Source organism: Medicago truncatula, chromosome 3 (genome assembly GCF_003473485.1).
Source record: "Medicago truncatula cultivar Jemalong A17 chromosome 3, MtrunA17r5.0-ANR, whole genome shotgun sequence".
Taxonomy (NCBI): Eukaryota; Viridiplantae; Streptophyta; class Magnoliopsida; order Fabales; family Fabaceae; genus Medicago; species Medicago truncatula.
The window spans coordinates 58,789,218-58,806,429 of NC_053044.1; the positions used below are offsets into that span (position 1 = coordinate 58,789,218).

The 17,212-nt window shown below is 33.9% G+C and overlaps 3 protein-coding genes across 3 annotated transcripts; all 3 read right to left on the minus strand.

Annotated features, from left to right (window-relative positions):
- Positions 1–1,445: 1,445 nt before the first annotated feature.
- Positions 1,446–5,223, minus strand: LOC11419288 (RNA polymerase sigma factor sigB). Its single transcript, XM_003604033.4, has 7 exons — positions 4,911–5,223; positions 4,715–4,836; positions 4,000–4,620; positions 3,169–3,399; positions 2,687–2,827; positions 2,011–2,211; positions 1,446–1,913 (listed from the first exon to the last, which is right to left on the minus strand). The coding sequence occupies exons 1-7, from the start codon at positions 5,029–5,031 to the stop codon at positions 1,632–1,634; spliced, it is 1,719 nt and encodes a 572-aa protein (XP_003604081.1). The 5' UTR covers positions 5,032–5,223; the 3' UTR covers positions 1,446–1,631.
- A 1,391-nt stretch (positions 5,224–6,614) lies between these two features.
- LOC120579646 (uncharacterized) lies at positions 6,615–9,164 on the minus strand. The gene is made up of 3 exons (XM_039832223.1): positions 8,409–9,164; positions 8,072–8,132; positions 6,615–7,219 (listed from the first exon to the last, which is right to left on the minus strand). Exons 1-3 carry the CDS (start codon positions 8,691–8,693, stop codon positions 7,185–7,187), a joined length of 381 nt encoding a protein of 126 aa, XP_039688157.1. The 5' UTR covers positions 8,694–9,164; the 3' UTR covers positions 6,615–7,184.
- A 229-nt stretch (positions 9,165–9,393) lies between these two features.
- LOC11429309 (uncharacterized) lies at positions 9,394–10,954 on the minus strand. Its single transcript, XM_003604036.4, has 4 exons — positions 10,778–10,954; positions 10,223–10,692; positions 9,896–10,067; positions 9,394–9,771 (listed from the first exon to the last, which is right to left on the minus strand). Exons 1-4 carry the CDS (start codon positions 10,892–10,894, stop codon positions 9,586–9,588), a joined length of 945 nt encoding a protein of 314 aa, XP_003604084.1. The 5' UTR covers positions 10,895–10,954; the 3' UTR covers positions 9,394–9,585.
- Positions 10,955–17,212: the final 6,258 nt, after the last annotated feature.

Consider the following 17,212-nt stretch of genomic DNA (forward strand, 5'->3'; position numbering starts at 1 on the left):
TTGGCACCGATTGAATCTTACTGGATAAACTAGTTTTTTGTACTGCACCACACAATCAAAGTCAAAGAATCTGCATTGTGATTGAGGAAGTGATCATCATAGGATGAAGAAGGATATGGCCACTGATTTCGGCAATAAAAGATACCAGAGAGAGGATTAGTCATGTGCAATCAAGGAATGAGAGATCATGTGAGGTTTGTAAATGAATAAATGTGAACCTTTAGATCAATTTAAATGAATGGTTGGGATTCGTTAACACCAAATCTTAACCATTTAATTTATTTGATCAAAGGGTCATAATAATTTTTAAACCAACTCACCTTTTCTGTCGTGTATACGATTATCATCATCCACAACTGGAAAACCCAATTACCGTAATAAGCTTACTGAATCTTCTCGTTGATCTGGGTTAAAACTGATAATTTTGTATATGCTTTTGCTCTCTCTTGTTCATTGTCGAGGTTGGTGCTCTTCCTCCATGAATAAATTGACGATAGTCTTGCGTGAAAATTTTGTTACAAAATCAAGCTTCAATTCAATTATCCCTGTTTGTTTCCTCACTATAAGTTGGTATTTGATTTTTTTTCTTTTACCCAATTTTGATTTTTCCCCAATTTATGTGCCCTAAATAGTTCTATTGCTTTGTGGAAGGTAACAGGACAGACCAAAGATTGATAGTATATATAATATGTTTCTGAAAAAAACCCCATCTTTGATAGGATTAATTTTTAAAACAATTATATCAGAGAAGAAAAGAAAGCTTTTTTCCACAAACTCCATAGACAACATATACAATTTCATGTTAATGGTTAATTGGTTACTATCCTGGAACACACGTCTTTACAATAATAAAGAACAAGTGTTTCTAAATAAAAATAAATTTGTTGGCACAGATTGAATCTTACTGGATAAACTAGTTTTTTGTACTGCACCACACAATCAAAGTCAAAGAATCTGCATTGTGATTGAGGAAGTGATCATCATAGGATGAAGAAGGATATGGCCACTGATTTCGGCAATAAAAGATACCAGAGAGGGGATTAGTCATGTGCAATCAAGGAATGAGAGATCATGTGAGGTTTGTAAATGAATAAATGTGAACCTTTAGATCAATTTAAATGAATGGTTGGAATTTGGTGTCAACGAATCCGTTGACACCTGGTGTCAACGAATCCTGACTCTATATATATATATATATATATATAACAAAATCTCAAGAAGTCCACTAGAGTGTAAAATACTAACAAAATCATAAAATACTTGCACACAAAGAAAGTTGTGTTATTTAAACAGTAATTTGAAACATCGTTATCTCTTATTACTTTCTCTTTATTTTTCTCCATTCATTTGCTTTCTCTTGCTTATTTTTCCCTCTATTTTAAACATCATTATCTCTATTACTTTCTCCAATTTTTAAGGCTCTTTTCTGGTTTAAATCCACCACGTACAAAAAAAATAATGATGAACTCTTGGTCAAAAAGTCATTTGCTTGTGTTTACATGATTCCTAGTATACTGAAAATAACCTTTTTGTTTTCTCTTGAATAATGAAGAAAATGTGGAGGAAGAACATACATAAAAAGAACAAAGATATCAGGACCTGTAATAAGCTAACTTCAATATTTGATGGGATTATGAAACAAAATACTGCTGCAAATGCTTGGCTCTCTTCTTATTTTTAAGCTTCCTAAAAGCACATGACTCAATTTGTCTAATTCTCTCCCTACTTACACCCATCATTTCCCCAATCTCTTGTAGTGTCTTCATCCTTCCATCATCCATACCAAATCTCCATTTAATCACCTGTTTCTCTCTAGGATTGAGACTGTCCAATACCTTTTCCAGGTCCTTTTTCATGAACTGCTTAATGAGCTGTTCTTCGGCTGTTTCAGCTTCAGGATCAGCAAGTACTTCCTGGTCAGAAATGCACACCAATGTATCAGAAAAATGAATATCACATGAAGAAGAAAAAAATCCTGAAGCACAAATTTGAACAAGATTAGGAACAGACTGAAAGTTTAAGACTCTGGTTGATCCCAACTTTCTGTTCTAGAGATCTGGGAGCTTTTGGGGTCAAAAGGACAGCACTAAGCCTCTTCATCGACAGCCCAGTTGCTTCGGCAACTTCTTCATCGTCAGGTTGTCTTCCATTTTCACTGTACAACTGTTTTCTTGCCTCCTTCACTTTGTAAGTTGCCCCCACCATGTGGAACTGTTAAGCCAAAAATATTGCAAAAAAGTCTGTTATAAACATAAGAGCTATTTCAACTCTAGAAAAATTCTACCGTGTACCACTTTATAGATAGTCCACGGTGAATTGGTGTACTTATAAAGTGTCAAAAAATCAACGAATATTGATGCGGCCCCCAAAAGAAGCTCATGGTCTCCTCATCCGCACGACTGCGATGGTGACCTAATTGATGGTTGTTCAACGAGAACAGGGGAAACAAACATGAATGCTTCAAAACTCTACTCGTATTTGTTTCACCTCGTTTTGGTCGAACCAACATCAAATCAGGTCAATGTCCCAACAATGAGGATGAGGAGGACTGCGGCTCTATGAGCTTCTATTTTACGGAATGGCAGAAGTCATTGTTGGAGTTTTGGCAATTTTCAAATAAACAGGTAATGAAAATATTTCCATGCATGGTCAGAAAGAAATAATCAAAGATAAAGATAATACTCACTGGCAAGCGAATAGTCCTTGACTGAACAGAAAGTGATTTCCGAACTGCCTGTTTAATCCACCAATGAGCATAGGTTGAGAACTTAAAACCCTTAGAAGCATCATACTTCTCTGCACCTCTTACAAGCCCGCGGCATCCTTCCTGTAACCCAACGAAAAATAGTTAAATGGTTGATTACTGAACCATTGAAGAAGTGTGGACTCTTTGAAACAGCAGCCATGTTGAATATCACAAGAATAGAAGTAAATAATATTTTACTATGTCTCCAAGTGCAATGACTCATACTAACTTTAAAAGTATTTATCCTCTTTTGATTTAAGATGTGTTTTAATATTAATTTTATGTGCTATACTACAGCTTTTTCATGTCCTATAATTTTAAAATTTGTCATAGCCCAGTGCATATTTCAAATTATATCCGTGTGTGGTGCCCCCTTTAGTGTCCGTACTTTCTAGCAAAATATTGTACAGGGGAAAATATACCTGGACCAGATCTTGCAGACTCATCCCAGATCCCTGATAATTCTTAGCAACTGATATGACAAGTCGTATATTGCTTTTAATCATTTTTTCTTTGCAAAATACACCATAATTCAAACGTTTTCTTAGGGTCTTTTGATCTACCCCTGCCATTGTAGCCCATTGAGCAAATGTGGGCTGGCCACCACATTTTTCTGCAAGGTCCTCTTGAAGTTTTTCGAGCTTTATGAGGTCCTGAATTATATTGGCAGGAGAAGAGGAAGAGGCAAATGAATTAGACAATAAAAGTAGAATAATATAACTTAAAGTAAAATATAATTCAGTTGATTTTTATTTTTTTTGAAGAAGCTAAATTAGTTCACCTAAATTGATAATTTAGTTGATTATTGTTGTTAATACACTGTCAAATCTTTCAAGTAATAAAACCTTTCACTATTAATATTCTTTCCTGTGATCAAATGAACAATTATTCATGTAACATTCTTTCCTTTTCTGGCACTGAGATATATCTTAAGAATGATATAGATATTAATTTACAAAATCATAAGATCAACAAGCACTTTATGAAAATATTGGGTGATTTAGGAGCATATCAACTATCAAGAGCATATGAAGAGAATGGTTTATTCTCTACCATATTGTTCTAAACAAGCTTTTAAATTGCCATCACACTAACAATTGTGGTAGCATCATGATTCTCTCAATATTGCGAAGAACTGCAGCCTCAATGTTGGTCAAAGAGACATCAAAAACCATGATGCCGCGGACCAGATGGCGATAGTAGACTTTTGTTATAAAACCTTGGTTCTAAGTGGTAATGCATGCGAACTTTACCTGTATTCCTTCAGAGAACTTAATTTCTTCGGATGTAGTGAGAAGCCTTGTAGTTCTAGTTGTTGTTCTTAAGTAACGCAATGGATCAGAATAGTCAACCTCTTGTGTACGAACACGCTTTTTCCTGGTGGTGGATCCAGACCTGAAGGAGACGATGTTTGTGGCAGCCTTCCCAGAAGCTCTGACTCTTCTGGCTTTTCTTTCTGTTTGGCGCCCGGATCTTGCATCTATACTAGTATCGTAAAGCTGTTCCTCTACATCTTCAAGTTCCTCAGAGGTAGGCTCGTCGTCATCATTAAAGTCATCCTCTTGGTTGGGGCTAATGTGAAGATGTTCCATTATATCTGGTCCTGCTGGTCCAGTGGCAATGGATACAGCAGCAGCAGCATATTCGGCTGCTTCCATGTGTTGAACCCATTTGAGAAGTAAATTTTCAGGGGTGGAAGGAAGTTGCGGTGGTTGTTGATTATGTTGTGGGAGCTTGTTATTGACTAAGAGAGTAGCATCCTTTGCAAGCTTTGCAGCAGCCTTAGCAAGAGTAAGAGCTTCGGAAGCAGCAGCAGCTATAACAGCGTCTTCACTAGTAAGAAGTGATTCTACAGATGAGGAGGAGGAGTGTGCCTGAATATAATATAATATAGTTAGTTTGTGGTTGGAGGCAATGCAAGGAAGTGAAGGGTGAAACTGAAATTAAGAAATTGATAACCTTAATTACCTGAGAGGCATAGGGCCAAGGTGGTGAGTTTTCAGATTCAGCAGGAGCAACATCAAATTTGAAATCAAGGAGTGCCGTTGAAGAAGACAAAATACAGTGTCTTGTTGTAGTTGTTTTGGGTGCTGCATCAAAAAGAAAAGAGTGAGGTGAGAAATGAGAATATAATATAATATAATAGAGAATTGTTTATGCATACACTGAAGAAGAAAGAGATGATGATGATGATGATGATGATGCCGGTGGGTAGGGATTCTGATGAAAGTGTCTGGGTTGCAGATGAATTGTGGCAATAAACACGACGACGATGATGACCACATTATCCTTTCTCCAAAAAATAAGAGTTACTAACTAACTAACTACTAACTAACTTCATTTCATTCAAGGGTACGCTTCTTCTCTTCTCTTCTGGGTGATACAACATCCCCCCTTCCCCCATTCGGATAAGAAAAGGGTGAGATGAGGTTATTCTATTTCTTTTATTTCAACACTGCCCCGTCACTCAATTCCTTACCTCTAATTTTACCTTCCTTCACCCTTCTTAATTTCAACTTTAAACTTGTTCTCCAATACCGTACAAATTTCATTGTAAGTTTTTTTTTTTTTTTTTTTCTCTCTTTTAAATCAATAGCTATATGTCATGTATTTTTATATGCTATCGGATTTTAGATTTCAAGTAACATTGTTATACTAAAAAAATATCTAGTTATAGTATAGTGTACACAGTTGAACTAGATGTTGTATCATTTACGATCACAAGTTTGATTTCATCATTAGATTAAGAAATTCCACCATTGCTTCAAGTGATATATGATGTCCATCGCTGATCTAACCGTAGAGAAAAAGAATGTGTAATGCAATACTATTTTACTTTTGCACCATTAAGTGCCATAAAATTAATCTTGAAAAAATTATAGTGTTCTATATTCACTGAATGGACCCTACCAAAAAAATAATCAGAAGGAACTCAAATTATCTTATCCAAGTGATTTTAGATTAAATTTGTATTTATTTTAAAAATTGTTGTAAATAATATATACATTAAATAAATATAATATATGAAATATGAAAAGTTATCATGTAAGTTTTAAAAGCAAAAGACATCGAAGGAAAAAAAATTAAAGGAAAAAAAAAAAAAGAGTTTACACTAACATTTAGAAGAGTCGAAACTATGTAAAATTTACTGGGAGACAAGCTAATGTAGCAGATCATCAGTTAGCTCGAGCTACTAGATATTCAACGTGCAAGATTTTGATGTCATATATAACTTTATGGAACAAACTACTACTAATGATATGTCATAAGTTTGTTTCATTAAAAAAAGTCTTATTTGTGCAAAACATAGGGTCTTAAATGTAAATATTTTTGTGAATGTTCTTTGAGTCTTGAGATCTACTCGGCCTTTGACTGGAGTACCAACCCCTCGTCTTAAAAAATTTTCATTAAAAGAAGGGTTAAATATGTTTTTGATCCCTATAAATATACAAACTTTTCATTTTAGTCCCTCTAAAAATTTCCTTCAACTTTTAGTCCTTATAAAATTTTCAATCTTTATTTTTGGTCCATCGTTTAAAGTAAACTCATATGTAGAATTCATATTTTTAAATAAAATTTTGCAGAAAAATGTATAATATTATAAGCATCTCTCCCTAAAAAAATTAGAATTTTTTACCAAAACATAAATTAAATATGAATTTTTATATTTTTTACGGTAAAAAATTCATATTTAATTCATGTTTTGTTAAAAAAATTCTAATTTTTTTGGGGAGTGATTTTTACAATATTCCATAAATTTCTGCACAATTTCATTGAAAAATACAAAAATTTACTTAAAAATAGGGACCAAAAGTAGTGATTGAAAATTTTATAGGGACTAAAAATTGAAGGAAAATTTTGGAGGGACTAAAACGAAAAGTTGATATATTTATAGGACCAAAAACATATTTAACCCTTAAAAGAATACAATAAACTATACAATCCAAGCAAAAGCATGTCTCACACATGTACATTCCTTTGTGACAATACTTTCTGTGGCATATATATGTTCAGGACAATCCTCCTTATGCATGTCTTAAAACACCTTTAAACAAAATATATCATCTTAGTAGCAACAGCATGTCAACCCCCAAACAATGTGCAATATGTGTTCTTTCCAAAAGCAACTTTACTAGTGGAAGAAGCCTCTAGGTCAGTCTTGGTTGTCAACGCGTTGCCTTTTCCGGCACCTGCCACAAAATCTAACAATGCTGCTATTCAAGACTTCATATCTTAAAAATAACAATACGGTCAGCTAAATCAAACAATAGTGTCAATTCCTTTGGGAACAATAACTAAAACAAATAACGAGAATGTCAATTTACAAGTGTTAACAAGAAAAAAAGCAAAACGGATTTAACATACCATAAGCCTCCTAGTCTTTCATGTGACTCAAGTACCATCATCTATCACCTATTGCTTGAATAAGACCACAGACCTATGTCCAACTGCTTTTGGACATAACATATATGCCTGAGAAAATTCATTGAAATAAGTATACATGCATGCACCTATGCATGTAATATAATTTGAAAACTTTCCGGTAGCCACATATACAATATCAGCAAGCATGCCGGTGCAACATGAGAATAACAGGCTCTAAAATTTAACCTTTAAAAAAGCCATGATAGCACAATATACTAGTAATATGTTAGATGGTTTTTTCTAGATTACCTTTGAAAAATGGTGGGTAATTTACCCACCAACCAATCATAATGAGCAATTTATTGGTGGGGTCAAGATAGTTTATGGATACCACCTAAAAAGGTGAATGTTTATTGGTTGGGGTAAATTACCCACCATTTTTCCATGGGTACCCTAGTTGTCACCATGTTAGACACTAGTTCAAATATTAATAAATATTGAAGATAGTTCGATGGTATTTGGGAGATTATTGGATAATAACAAGGAAATGTACATGATGTATTATTGATACACACTATGGTTATTCTGCCAATAGAGGTGGTTACATTAATCAGCAGAAAAACAAAACTGATGCCATAGAAAACTAACAAACCTCTAGGAATTAGAGAGCCTAGTCTCTCCCAAACCAACCAACATATAAAATAACTAATGCCCTCCTTTTTCCCTTTCAGTTTATGTATAATTCTGACTACCTACAGCAGTAACATAGCAGTTACTACACACAACAATTAATAATAAGAAAATGAACTACCTATTACTAACATAATAACGATGATGTACAAAACTTTTTAAACAATTCACAGCAAAACCAGAACTTAACATATAAATATGTCTTGAAAAACCAATGAACTATACTACATATAGAATTATTTATTGGCAGCAAGTTAGTGAGGGTTCTACCTCCAACAAAGACACCAATTCCAAGTTCTATCTCCAACAAGTATACCTGTGCACCTAAATCCTGAAATTCAGAAATAAATGGCAAGTAGCTGCCTTTTGTTAATGGAATTGGAAACAAGTTGTTGAATGCATGTGGAGTTTCCATGGGAAGTGAAAGCTTCCCTAACCAAAAGTTCTCAATCTCATAAAGTGTAGGCTACGCCTCCAATTTGTTGTCTCTTTCCCTAAAGTCACAATCTCAAAAACTTCCCTAACAAAAAAATAATAGTAGAACACTAGACATTGCATATTTAGAAGGAAAAAAAAAAAGATAGAAAATCCAAATAAATATACCAACCTTATTCTGGTGAGTGTGACATGTCGGCGACAAACGGAGGAAGAGTGAGGGTATGTAGTGAAGCAAGAGCCAGGATGGCAAATGACATGATGGCGTAAGTGAACGATCAGCGGCGGCTGACTCGTGAGCATACGTGACTCCCTCACCGCATTGTTGCATTGTGTGGCAAAGCAGCGAATCTCTGCTGTGAAAGCTCATTGTGGAATGTGTTTTTTCCACTAGTGGACGGTACTGGTCTGGTTTCGTCATAATAACCGGATGATGGAGTTCTGGAAAAATATTCATGATGTTTGCTTTATTTGGGTGGTTATAGTAATTGTGTTTGAGGTCTTGCCGTTATAAAGAAGGTCCTGTGGTTTCAGGTGTGAACTTGGATGGCGTGAAGAGCTTCCTTTCAATTAGGGAACCAATGTAAAGGGAGAAGTGGGAGTGGTTTAAAAGCTCTGGTTGGTCTTGGTGCTTTTGGTGGTTGAGGTCAAAGTGGAATGATGTAGGCAGGAGCCCGAGGGAACCAATGTAAAGGGAGAAGTGGGAGTGGTTTAAAAGCTCTGGTTGGTATTGGTGCTTTTGGTGGTTGAGGTCAAAGTGGAATGATGTAGGCAGGAGCCCGAGGTGTTGTGTGGGTTCAATGAAGCATGGCAGAGCTCGCCTCACTTGGCACTCCAATGTTGACTCAAAGTGTTGTTTCGTGCACATATGGCAGATCTTGGAATTGGAGATGAAGAAATTTTGATCACCAAAGGAAACGTCATTGTCACCAATGGTATCAGTAACCCGACCATTTTTACATAGGTCAACATAGGTGGTGGATGGGGGAAGGACGAGCGAGAGAGGGATGATTTTCTTCGTTTTTAAATACATATCCTTAAATAATAAAATTTAAAAACAATCCCCCACAATTTGTTTTAAAGTCAAAGAAATATGTTTCTAACAACTTAATAAATCAATGCATAAACAATTATGTCTTTTAGACGACAAACTAGCATGAGACAAATGAGCTATGATCCCTAAAAATATCAATTAGGTTATGACCTCTATAGACATACCAGTAGCAAACAGATTAGAAAGGCCAGGGAAATATTGCTTTGTGATAAACGAAACAATAGCCATAAATACAAGAAGAATGAAAATCATTTTCTATAATGGTACAGTAATAGCATTCACTAGCATCTTCAAGCTAATTAAAGAGGTGTTCTATCCATTGTTCCAACACATCAGGGGAACCATACCATGGTCTAATGAGATCATCTGAACCAACCGGGGAGTGGTAAACTCCATCCAGGGAAATGTTAAGTGCACCGTCAAGATGAGCTGATACTTCTGGCACAACACCATCGCCCCATACATCTGCTTGCCCACAAACCTGAGAAATTATTATTAGAACTTTGGTCAGCATAATTGCCGCATCTATCACAAGCAAATAATAGCAGTTTGCAAACCATAGTTTTGGCTATAAATTAACGGTTAAAACAACAGCATTCATTCACCTGCTTGTATCCTTGGCCAACAAAGCGAGCACGCAATGTTATGTTAGGTGAAGAAGTGGTTGCAGCTTTGATAATAGCAGCCTCCTCGGGAAGTAGATGAGAAGTATCTGTAGGAAGTGCAGGCTCAGCATTTGGATTTGAGTTTCCAAAAAGGGGAGCCCCTTGAATATACCTTCATTTTGTAGTAAGAAATGAAATGAATAATTGATTGTATAGTAAGTTATGTTTGTGTTGGCATGGTCTGCATTTTATAAATTGTAGAAATTGAGTATCAAAAAAGACTACTTTTGAGGGATGTAAGTTTCCTTGAAAGAGTGTGGGTGTTACCTTCCTGCTATGCATACATACTTGAGGTGAGGGGTGTAAACAGGTTTGGAGCAATATTGTTGAACATAATCAAGGAGACCCCTGGTTTGATCGATAACACCAGGGACGCCTTTTGGAGGTGGATGATGAGGGGTTCCAAGAGTTAATAACAGTGATATATTGGACACCCCAAATTGCTGCATATACAGACGCGCAAGCCATCCTCCGGCCGAGTGACCAATCAATGATAGAGTGGTCTCAGGAGGTGCTAAATCCATGGCCTCTTGAACAGCATCATCAACTCTCTTCAAATACCAATCGAGGATGGGCGTTGGTTGAAGAGTGCCACGCCAGTAATTGGGATCGATCAAACCAGCGGCATTCCGGAGCCAATCAGGTCTTGACACCTTGGCAACAACGGTGGACACACCGTAGTTATTGTTCAGAGTTGCCTCCAACTTCTGGTAGTCACCGGAATTGTTCCCTAACCCCTGGTTCAAGAAATAAAAAACCAAATGAATGCGATGTGAGGAGCGGTGATAATATAGATATAGAGAAAGAGAAAGAGAGACTAACCGGGAGAATGACGGCGGGTCGATAGTTATTGGTGGAAGAAGATGAAGAAGAAGAAGGCCGTGAGCATTTGGATGGAATTGGAGAGGCTGACATCCATTTTGCTCCACAAGTTAACATTACTGCTCGCTCACTCTGCTTCCCTTACTTCCTCTCCACCCATTTCTTTGCATTCTCTTTCTATTCTATAAATAAATAAGTAATACTTTTTGTTTTTTTAACAATAAATAAACAAACTTTTTGTTTTTTAACAATAAACAAACAATACTTTTTCCCAAAAAAAAAAACCTAATCAAAACTTTCAGAACTACCACATAAATAAATTAAAAATATTAATTAATGTAATGATTCTAAATATTTTGATTGATTTTATATGCAAAGTTGTTGTAAATCTTCAACTCACCATCATTAAACTCTTAAAAAGATTGTTGAAATAATATGTCCAACATATGTACGACTATTGTTGAGTTATCTATATATAAATGCAAATAGCGTTATTTTTTTTGTTTTTTTTTAAATGTGGAGAAGTGGGGTGTCAGGGGTTCGAACCCCTGCCTCTGCATAAATTATGCAATGTTCCTACCAACTAAGCTAAGCTCACGGCGACACAGTTACTTTTTTTATTTCAATACAAATTGATAATATTAATAAGATGTATATTTTGAAACAACAATCAAGTTCTATCTCGCTAAATGGGTTCGACTAAATAAATCAAATTACGTCATAACGTTCTATCATAAATCATATTTAGATTCAACTTATTAACCTATAAATCCTTGTTAAATATATTTATAGTCCCTATAAATATATCATCTTTTTGTTTTCATCCCTCTAAAAAAATCTTTGACTTTAAGCCCCGAAAAAAATTCATTTTCTCTCTTGGTCATTTCTTTTAAGTAAACTCGCATGTAGAATTCATATTTTTGAATAAAATTTTGCATAAAACTTTATAATATTATAAGAATATCTCCAAAAAAAATAGAATTTTTTAACAAAACATGAATTAAATAATAATTTTTATATTTTTTGCGGTTAAAAATTTGTATTTAATTTATGCTTTGTTAAAAAATTAATTAATTTTTTTGGAGAGATTTTTACAATACACTACACATTTCAGCACAATTTCATTAAAAAAAAAATACATAAGCTGACTTTAAAATAGAGATCAAAAATAGTGATTGAAAATTTTACAGAGTCTAAAAATCGTAAAAAAAATTCAGAAGAAATAAAACAAAAATTTAATATATTTATAAGAACCAAAAAATATGTAACGTTAAAAATGAAGGAACGTTGCATATCTCTTGTTGTCACACACAATCCATTCTTCCTTCCATCTACCCGTGCATGAGCATCCTTTTCCATCTATCATGGCACGTTTTTACAACAAACATGATTTATTGATAGAGGTTTGTCTTATTTATTTTTAACTTAAAATCTCATCCGTTAGATGTTTGTTTACCACACGTCTTACATTCGTAACTCTAAATAAGGGTTAGACATTCGTGCAAAATGGAGATTGTTTAATATGATTCTTATATACACAAATTAGTGGCAAGGGGTCGAGAAAGAACCAAGCCAGCGGAACATTGCAAATTGTTGTTGCGGGTTTATCGGGGGTTGCAGTGGCGATTGCTTTGTGCGTGATTCAGGGATATAATTGGTTATATCACTGCAAACCATAATATATCACAAAAATAAACATAACTAATTATGCTTGAAAATTGTTGTTCCCACATTGCATAAGGTTGTGGCACACGAGTAATTGACGTTTTTGCCCCCTCGGCAGTTAACTGCCGAAGTTTTAGAAATCCGGCTGCAGTTAACTGCCGAGGAAAACCTCGGTAGTTAACTGTCGAGGATCTTCTGCTACAAATCTGGCAGAAGCTCTCTCATCCATTATTAATCTCATCTTCTTCAAATTTCTCTCACATTTTATTCAAATCTCTCTCTAAAAAACACAACCAAATTTATTCAACAAAATCACATTTTATTCAACAAGTAAGTAATTATAATGCTATTAACTTACATTTTAGTTGGTATAAATGTTTTTATTTTTTAGTTTTTGAATATATTTATTATTATTTAGTTTTTGACTAGATTTACATGTTATAATTAATTTTTAGGGTGGATGTTAGTTGATTAATGTTGTTAAAATATTTGCATGATGTTTATGTTATAATTTATAATTTTAGGGTTATTTATTATTTTGTTGTTTTATATTTATTTTTTTATTTTAGTTTTTAATTAGATTTACATGTTATAATTTTAGGGTTATTTATTATTTTAGTTTTTAAGTGATGATTATGTTGTGTGGTCTAAGTTATTATGAGATGATGATTACGTTGTGTGTTAAAGATGATATTTATGATGTGATGATCTATGTTGGTTATGATTTGGTTATTATGTGCTATATGATGAAGTTTATAATGTAATGAATATGAAGTTAATGATAATTAGAAGTTGGTTGAGTTATTAAGAATCATTACATAAAGGATTATTATTACTAATAGATGAAGGTATTTATGTTGTTAAATATAATTAATGAATTATATGTTTGATATTATTGTTTTGTGAAATATCACCCCTTCTGCTTGGAAATGTTGTTCTTCGTATGAGTAACTTGCAGGTGATCGAGTTTAAGTTGTTGTTAGATTGTTGTCGTGAGTGGATTATCTCTCATGTGTGTCTTTAGGTGCTCTGATACGTAACGGGATGAGAACTTTGTTGCATGTTTTTCTATTCCTTACGTATTGCTTATGAATTTACATGATTAAGTTGTTAATTGGATTTTTATGAGATACTTTGATGAGACCTTCGTGCCAAAATTATTTTAGATGTTCGAATAAATTCCGCTGCGAAGTATTAAATATTATGTTATTGAATTTTGAAGGATAAATAGTTAATTATTCCGTTTATGATTTTAAGAAAATAAGTGTGACATTCCGTTTATGTGAATTACTCTGATTAATTAAATGAAATTTTTACGTTGGGAAAACGGGGTGTTACACCAACCATCTCTGACTGTTACAGCATGCGGATAAAGCGGGTGACAGGTTGATCGGATTGCGGGCTGTACGGGTGGGTTCCTTCGGTTGCACAATAACAAATGGTTGAGGAGGTTGAAACTGCTGTGGCTTAAACGGTTGATAGAAAAATGAGAAAAATCTGAATTTAAATGGATGAAAGAAAGGTAAGAAGAAGACATGATTGTTCATATTTCAGCTGTGCATCCTAAATAAGATCTTGGCTTAATTGATCATTTGGTTCTTTAACTTAATTCTTTATTTCTTCCTCTTCTTCCTCATCTTCATCTTCTTCATATAACCATCATTAACATTCATGAACCACAAAACCAAAAAAAAAATCATAAATCAAACCCAGCAACAAACAAACACAAAATCGAATTATATAAATTTATGTAGATATTTTTAAGAGATTTTAAAAATTAAAATAAACAAAAATTTAATATCGGATTAAAACACTTTTTTGTTGTTGATAGAATCGGATTAAAACACTTAAAATTAAAATTATCATTTTTTGGGGAACTTTTAAAATTATCAATTGTTGTGCCGTAGCTCCATATTTTGCCTATCCTTAAAAAGTTTCACAAAAAGAAATATGAATAAATCACTTATGTCTCCTAAAAAAATGTGACTTGTGTTTTTAATTTTATGTGTACCAAAAAAAAATGTTATTATGAATATATAATGGTGAACAACAAATAAGACGACAACGTTTGAGAACCTCTCTCTTTTACGGTCATCAAAAGTAGAAGCAAAGTTTTTCTTTGTTCCCCGCATCGCCCATTGACATTTGAATCAAGCAGAAGCAGAAGGGCGCAACAAAGATGAGTCGGAACGACTCCAAGTACTTCTCCACCATGAAGAAGGGTGAAATCCCTGAGCTGAAAGAAGAGCTTAATTCTCAGTACAAGGTTCCTTTTCCTCAGATTCCGATCCATTTTCTCTTTTTTTCACTCTTTCCATTTCTCGATCCATCCGATTTCACTTTCGGATCTGGATTATGTGTTTGCAATTCGAGGATGCGTACATCATTTAATTACTGAAAGAGGGGAAACAATTGGGTTTGATTTTTTGTGTTTGTTAGTTGCTGGGTTTGATTCATGATTTTTCTGGGTTTGTGGTTCATGAATGTTGATGATGATTATATGAAGAAGATGAAGATGAGGAAGAATAGGATGAAAGCAATATAAATTATGTGTTGATGATACACTGTTAGATCGGATGAACCTCCTTTATCCAACAGTCTTTTTTTTAAGGATTTTAAAATCAATAAAATATGACCAAATTGATGATTAAAACAAAGATAAAAGATCATCTTAAAACGTTTAATAGTTAGAAAACCAATTTAAAATAAAGAATTAAGTTAAGACACCAAATGATCAATTAAGCCTAATATCTTTATGGCTTCCCAGCCAGAGAAGAACTAGAAGGTTAGAAGGTCAAGAAATAACACCCAACTTGAAGACTGTGATTACAACTCTTTGATGCTAATGGAAAATGTAGAAGACGAACAAAGTTTGTATGAAATAAAAGCAATTAAAAAATTGAGAAGAATTAGTAGTGAAGCTAAAATGAATCGATAGTGGTATGATGGTTTCTACCTGTGGTTGTAGTGTAATTACATTTCATGTCCATTTTCCATGGTCAAGAAGTCAAAAAGTTATTTAGCTAGTATGAAAATTTAATAAAAAATGAGCAAATAGTCACTTTAGTCCCTGATTCTGCAGCTCGCTGTCATATAGGTCTCTGACTCAGGATTAAATACAAATAAGTTACTGACTCTGCACTCCCGTTATCACTTTAGTCCCTGACGTTAAAAAAATTTGTTAAGTGATGATGTGTCACAGGGACCAAAGTGAAAGTAGAAAATGGTCACTTTGGTCCCTGAACCAAAAATCAATATCCCCAAATTGAATATCAAATCCCTAAATTCCTAAATCTTAAATCCTTAAATGTCATCTAATTATCTTTTTTTTGTTCAAAATCAATATTCTATTAAACACCAACCTACTGTTAAGTTCCTGACTGTGCATACTTACTATCAGTTAGGTCCCTGACAGTAAACATGAAATTTCACTAAAGTCCCTATCTATTGGGGACCTTTTTGGCTTGAAAGCTGATCTTGAGGCAATGATATGTTGGGCTAAGGTTTGGAGTTATAGTAGTGTCATAGTGTTGTGGTTCTGTTACCTATTTCTCCCTTTAGTATATAATGGCATCATGATTACATATATAGAGAAATGAATTATGAACGGTGTGTTTAATTATAATCCCTGTAAGTATTTTAAAGTCATAACTTGATTTTTGATGTGTCTTTCAACAACAATATCCAATTTTTGGTGGAGAGCTTTGAATAACTAATGCATAAATTCACTTACTAAAATACTCAGGCTTGAAGTTGCCTATTGTAATTATTATTATCATAGTTTAAGACATTGTGCATAGACAATGACATTCAGATTTGTACAAGAAGGTGATTTGTACAAGAATGTGTTGATTCAATAGTATCAAATATCATATTCACGCTATTAAGTTACATGAAAGAACTTCTGCTTTAGTTGCTTTAACTTCTCATGAAAGAAAAAATTAAAGTGAGAAATTTGATGATAAACTTGGAAACATAAACAACCTATGTTAGATGTAGCACTAGTACTTACTAATTAGAACAAATTTTGAGTTAGAAATTATGTTAAAAGAAATTCAATAGAAATGAATTATCATTTGAATATATCTTGAGCTCTTGATTATTGTATGCTCAGACCTACGGAATAGAGATATGAATTATCATGTGAATATAACAATAATCAAGAGTAAAGATGATAATTGATTTGCTAATTCATTGTCATGGACCTAACTGATAGTAAATATGCACAGTCAGGGACCTAAGAGTAAGTTGTGTTTAATGGAATATTAATTTTGAACAAAAGAGAGAATTAGATGACATTTAGGGATTTGAGATTTAAGGATTTAGGAATTTGATATTCAATTTGGGAATATTGATTTTCGGTTCAGGGACCAAAGTGACCATTTTCTACTTTCACTTTGGTCCCTGTGACACCTCATATGTGCCACATCATCACTTAACATATTGTTGTAACGTTGGGGACTAAAGTGATAACGGAAGTGTAGAGTCAGGGACTTAATTGTATTTAATTTTGAGTCAATGACCTATGTGACAGCGAGGTGCAGAGTTAGGGACCAAAGTGACTATTTGCGCAATAAAAATAGGCATAATTACACTTTTGGTCCTCCCATTTCGACCAACTCACGAAAATGGTCCTACCTTTTTTAAATCGAACAAAATCGTCCTTAAACTATATGTTTTTTGCAGTTTTAGTCCTATCTCCCTATTTCCAACTCCAGAAACGCACAGAAATGACAGTTTTAGTTCAACCACCTATGCTACCCAATGAAG

What these genes read in the sequence shown, in the direction of transcription:
- LOC120579646 (XM_039832223.1), bottom strand. Translation starts at nt 8,693, where the DNA reads ATGAATATTTTTCCAGAACTCCATCATCCGGTTATTATGACGAAACCA. An exon ending in GTCACACTCACCAGAATAAG is followed by an intron (nt 8,133 to 8,408) that starts GTTGGTATATTT and finishes TCTGAATTTCAG; the next exon opens with GATTTAGGTGCACAGGTATA. An exon ending in AATTGGTGTCTTTGTTGGAG is followed by an intron (nt 7,220 to 8,071) that starts GTAGAACCCTCA and finishes GAATTTTCTCAG; the next exon opens with GCATATATGTTATGTCCAAA.
- LOC11419288 (XM_003604033.4), bottom strand. Translation starts at nt 5,031, where the DNA reads ATGTGGTCATCATCGTCGTCGTGTTTATTGCCACAATTCATCTGCAAC. An exon ending in TCATCTCTTTCTTCTTCAGT is followed by an intron (nt 4,837 to 4,910) that starts GTATGCATAAAC and finishes TTTTTGATGCAG; the next exon opens with CACCCAAAACAACTACAACA. An exon ending in AGTTCTCTGAAGGAATACAG is followed by an intron (nt 3,400 to 3,999) that starts GTAAAGTTCGCA and finishes AATATAATTCAG; the next exon opens with GACCTCATAAAGCTCGAAAA.
- LOC11429309 (XM_003604036.4), bottom strand. Translation starts at nt 10,894, where the DNA reads ATGTTAACTTGTGGAGCAAAATGGATGTCAGCCTCTCCAATTCCATCC. An exon ending in GACCCGCCGTCATTCTCCCG is followed by an intron (nt 10,693 to 10,777) that starts GTTAGTCTCTCT and finishes TTCTTGAACCAG; the next exon opens with GGGTTAGGGAACAATTCCGG. An exon ending in TTGGCCAAGGATACAAGCAG is followed by an intron (nt 9,772 to 9,895) that starts GTGAATGAATGC and finishes ATAATTTCTCAG; the next exon opens with GTTTGTGGGCAAGCAGATGT.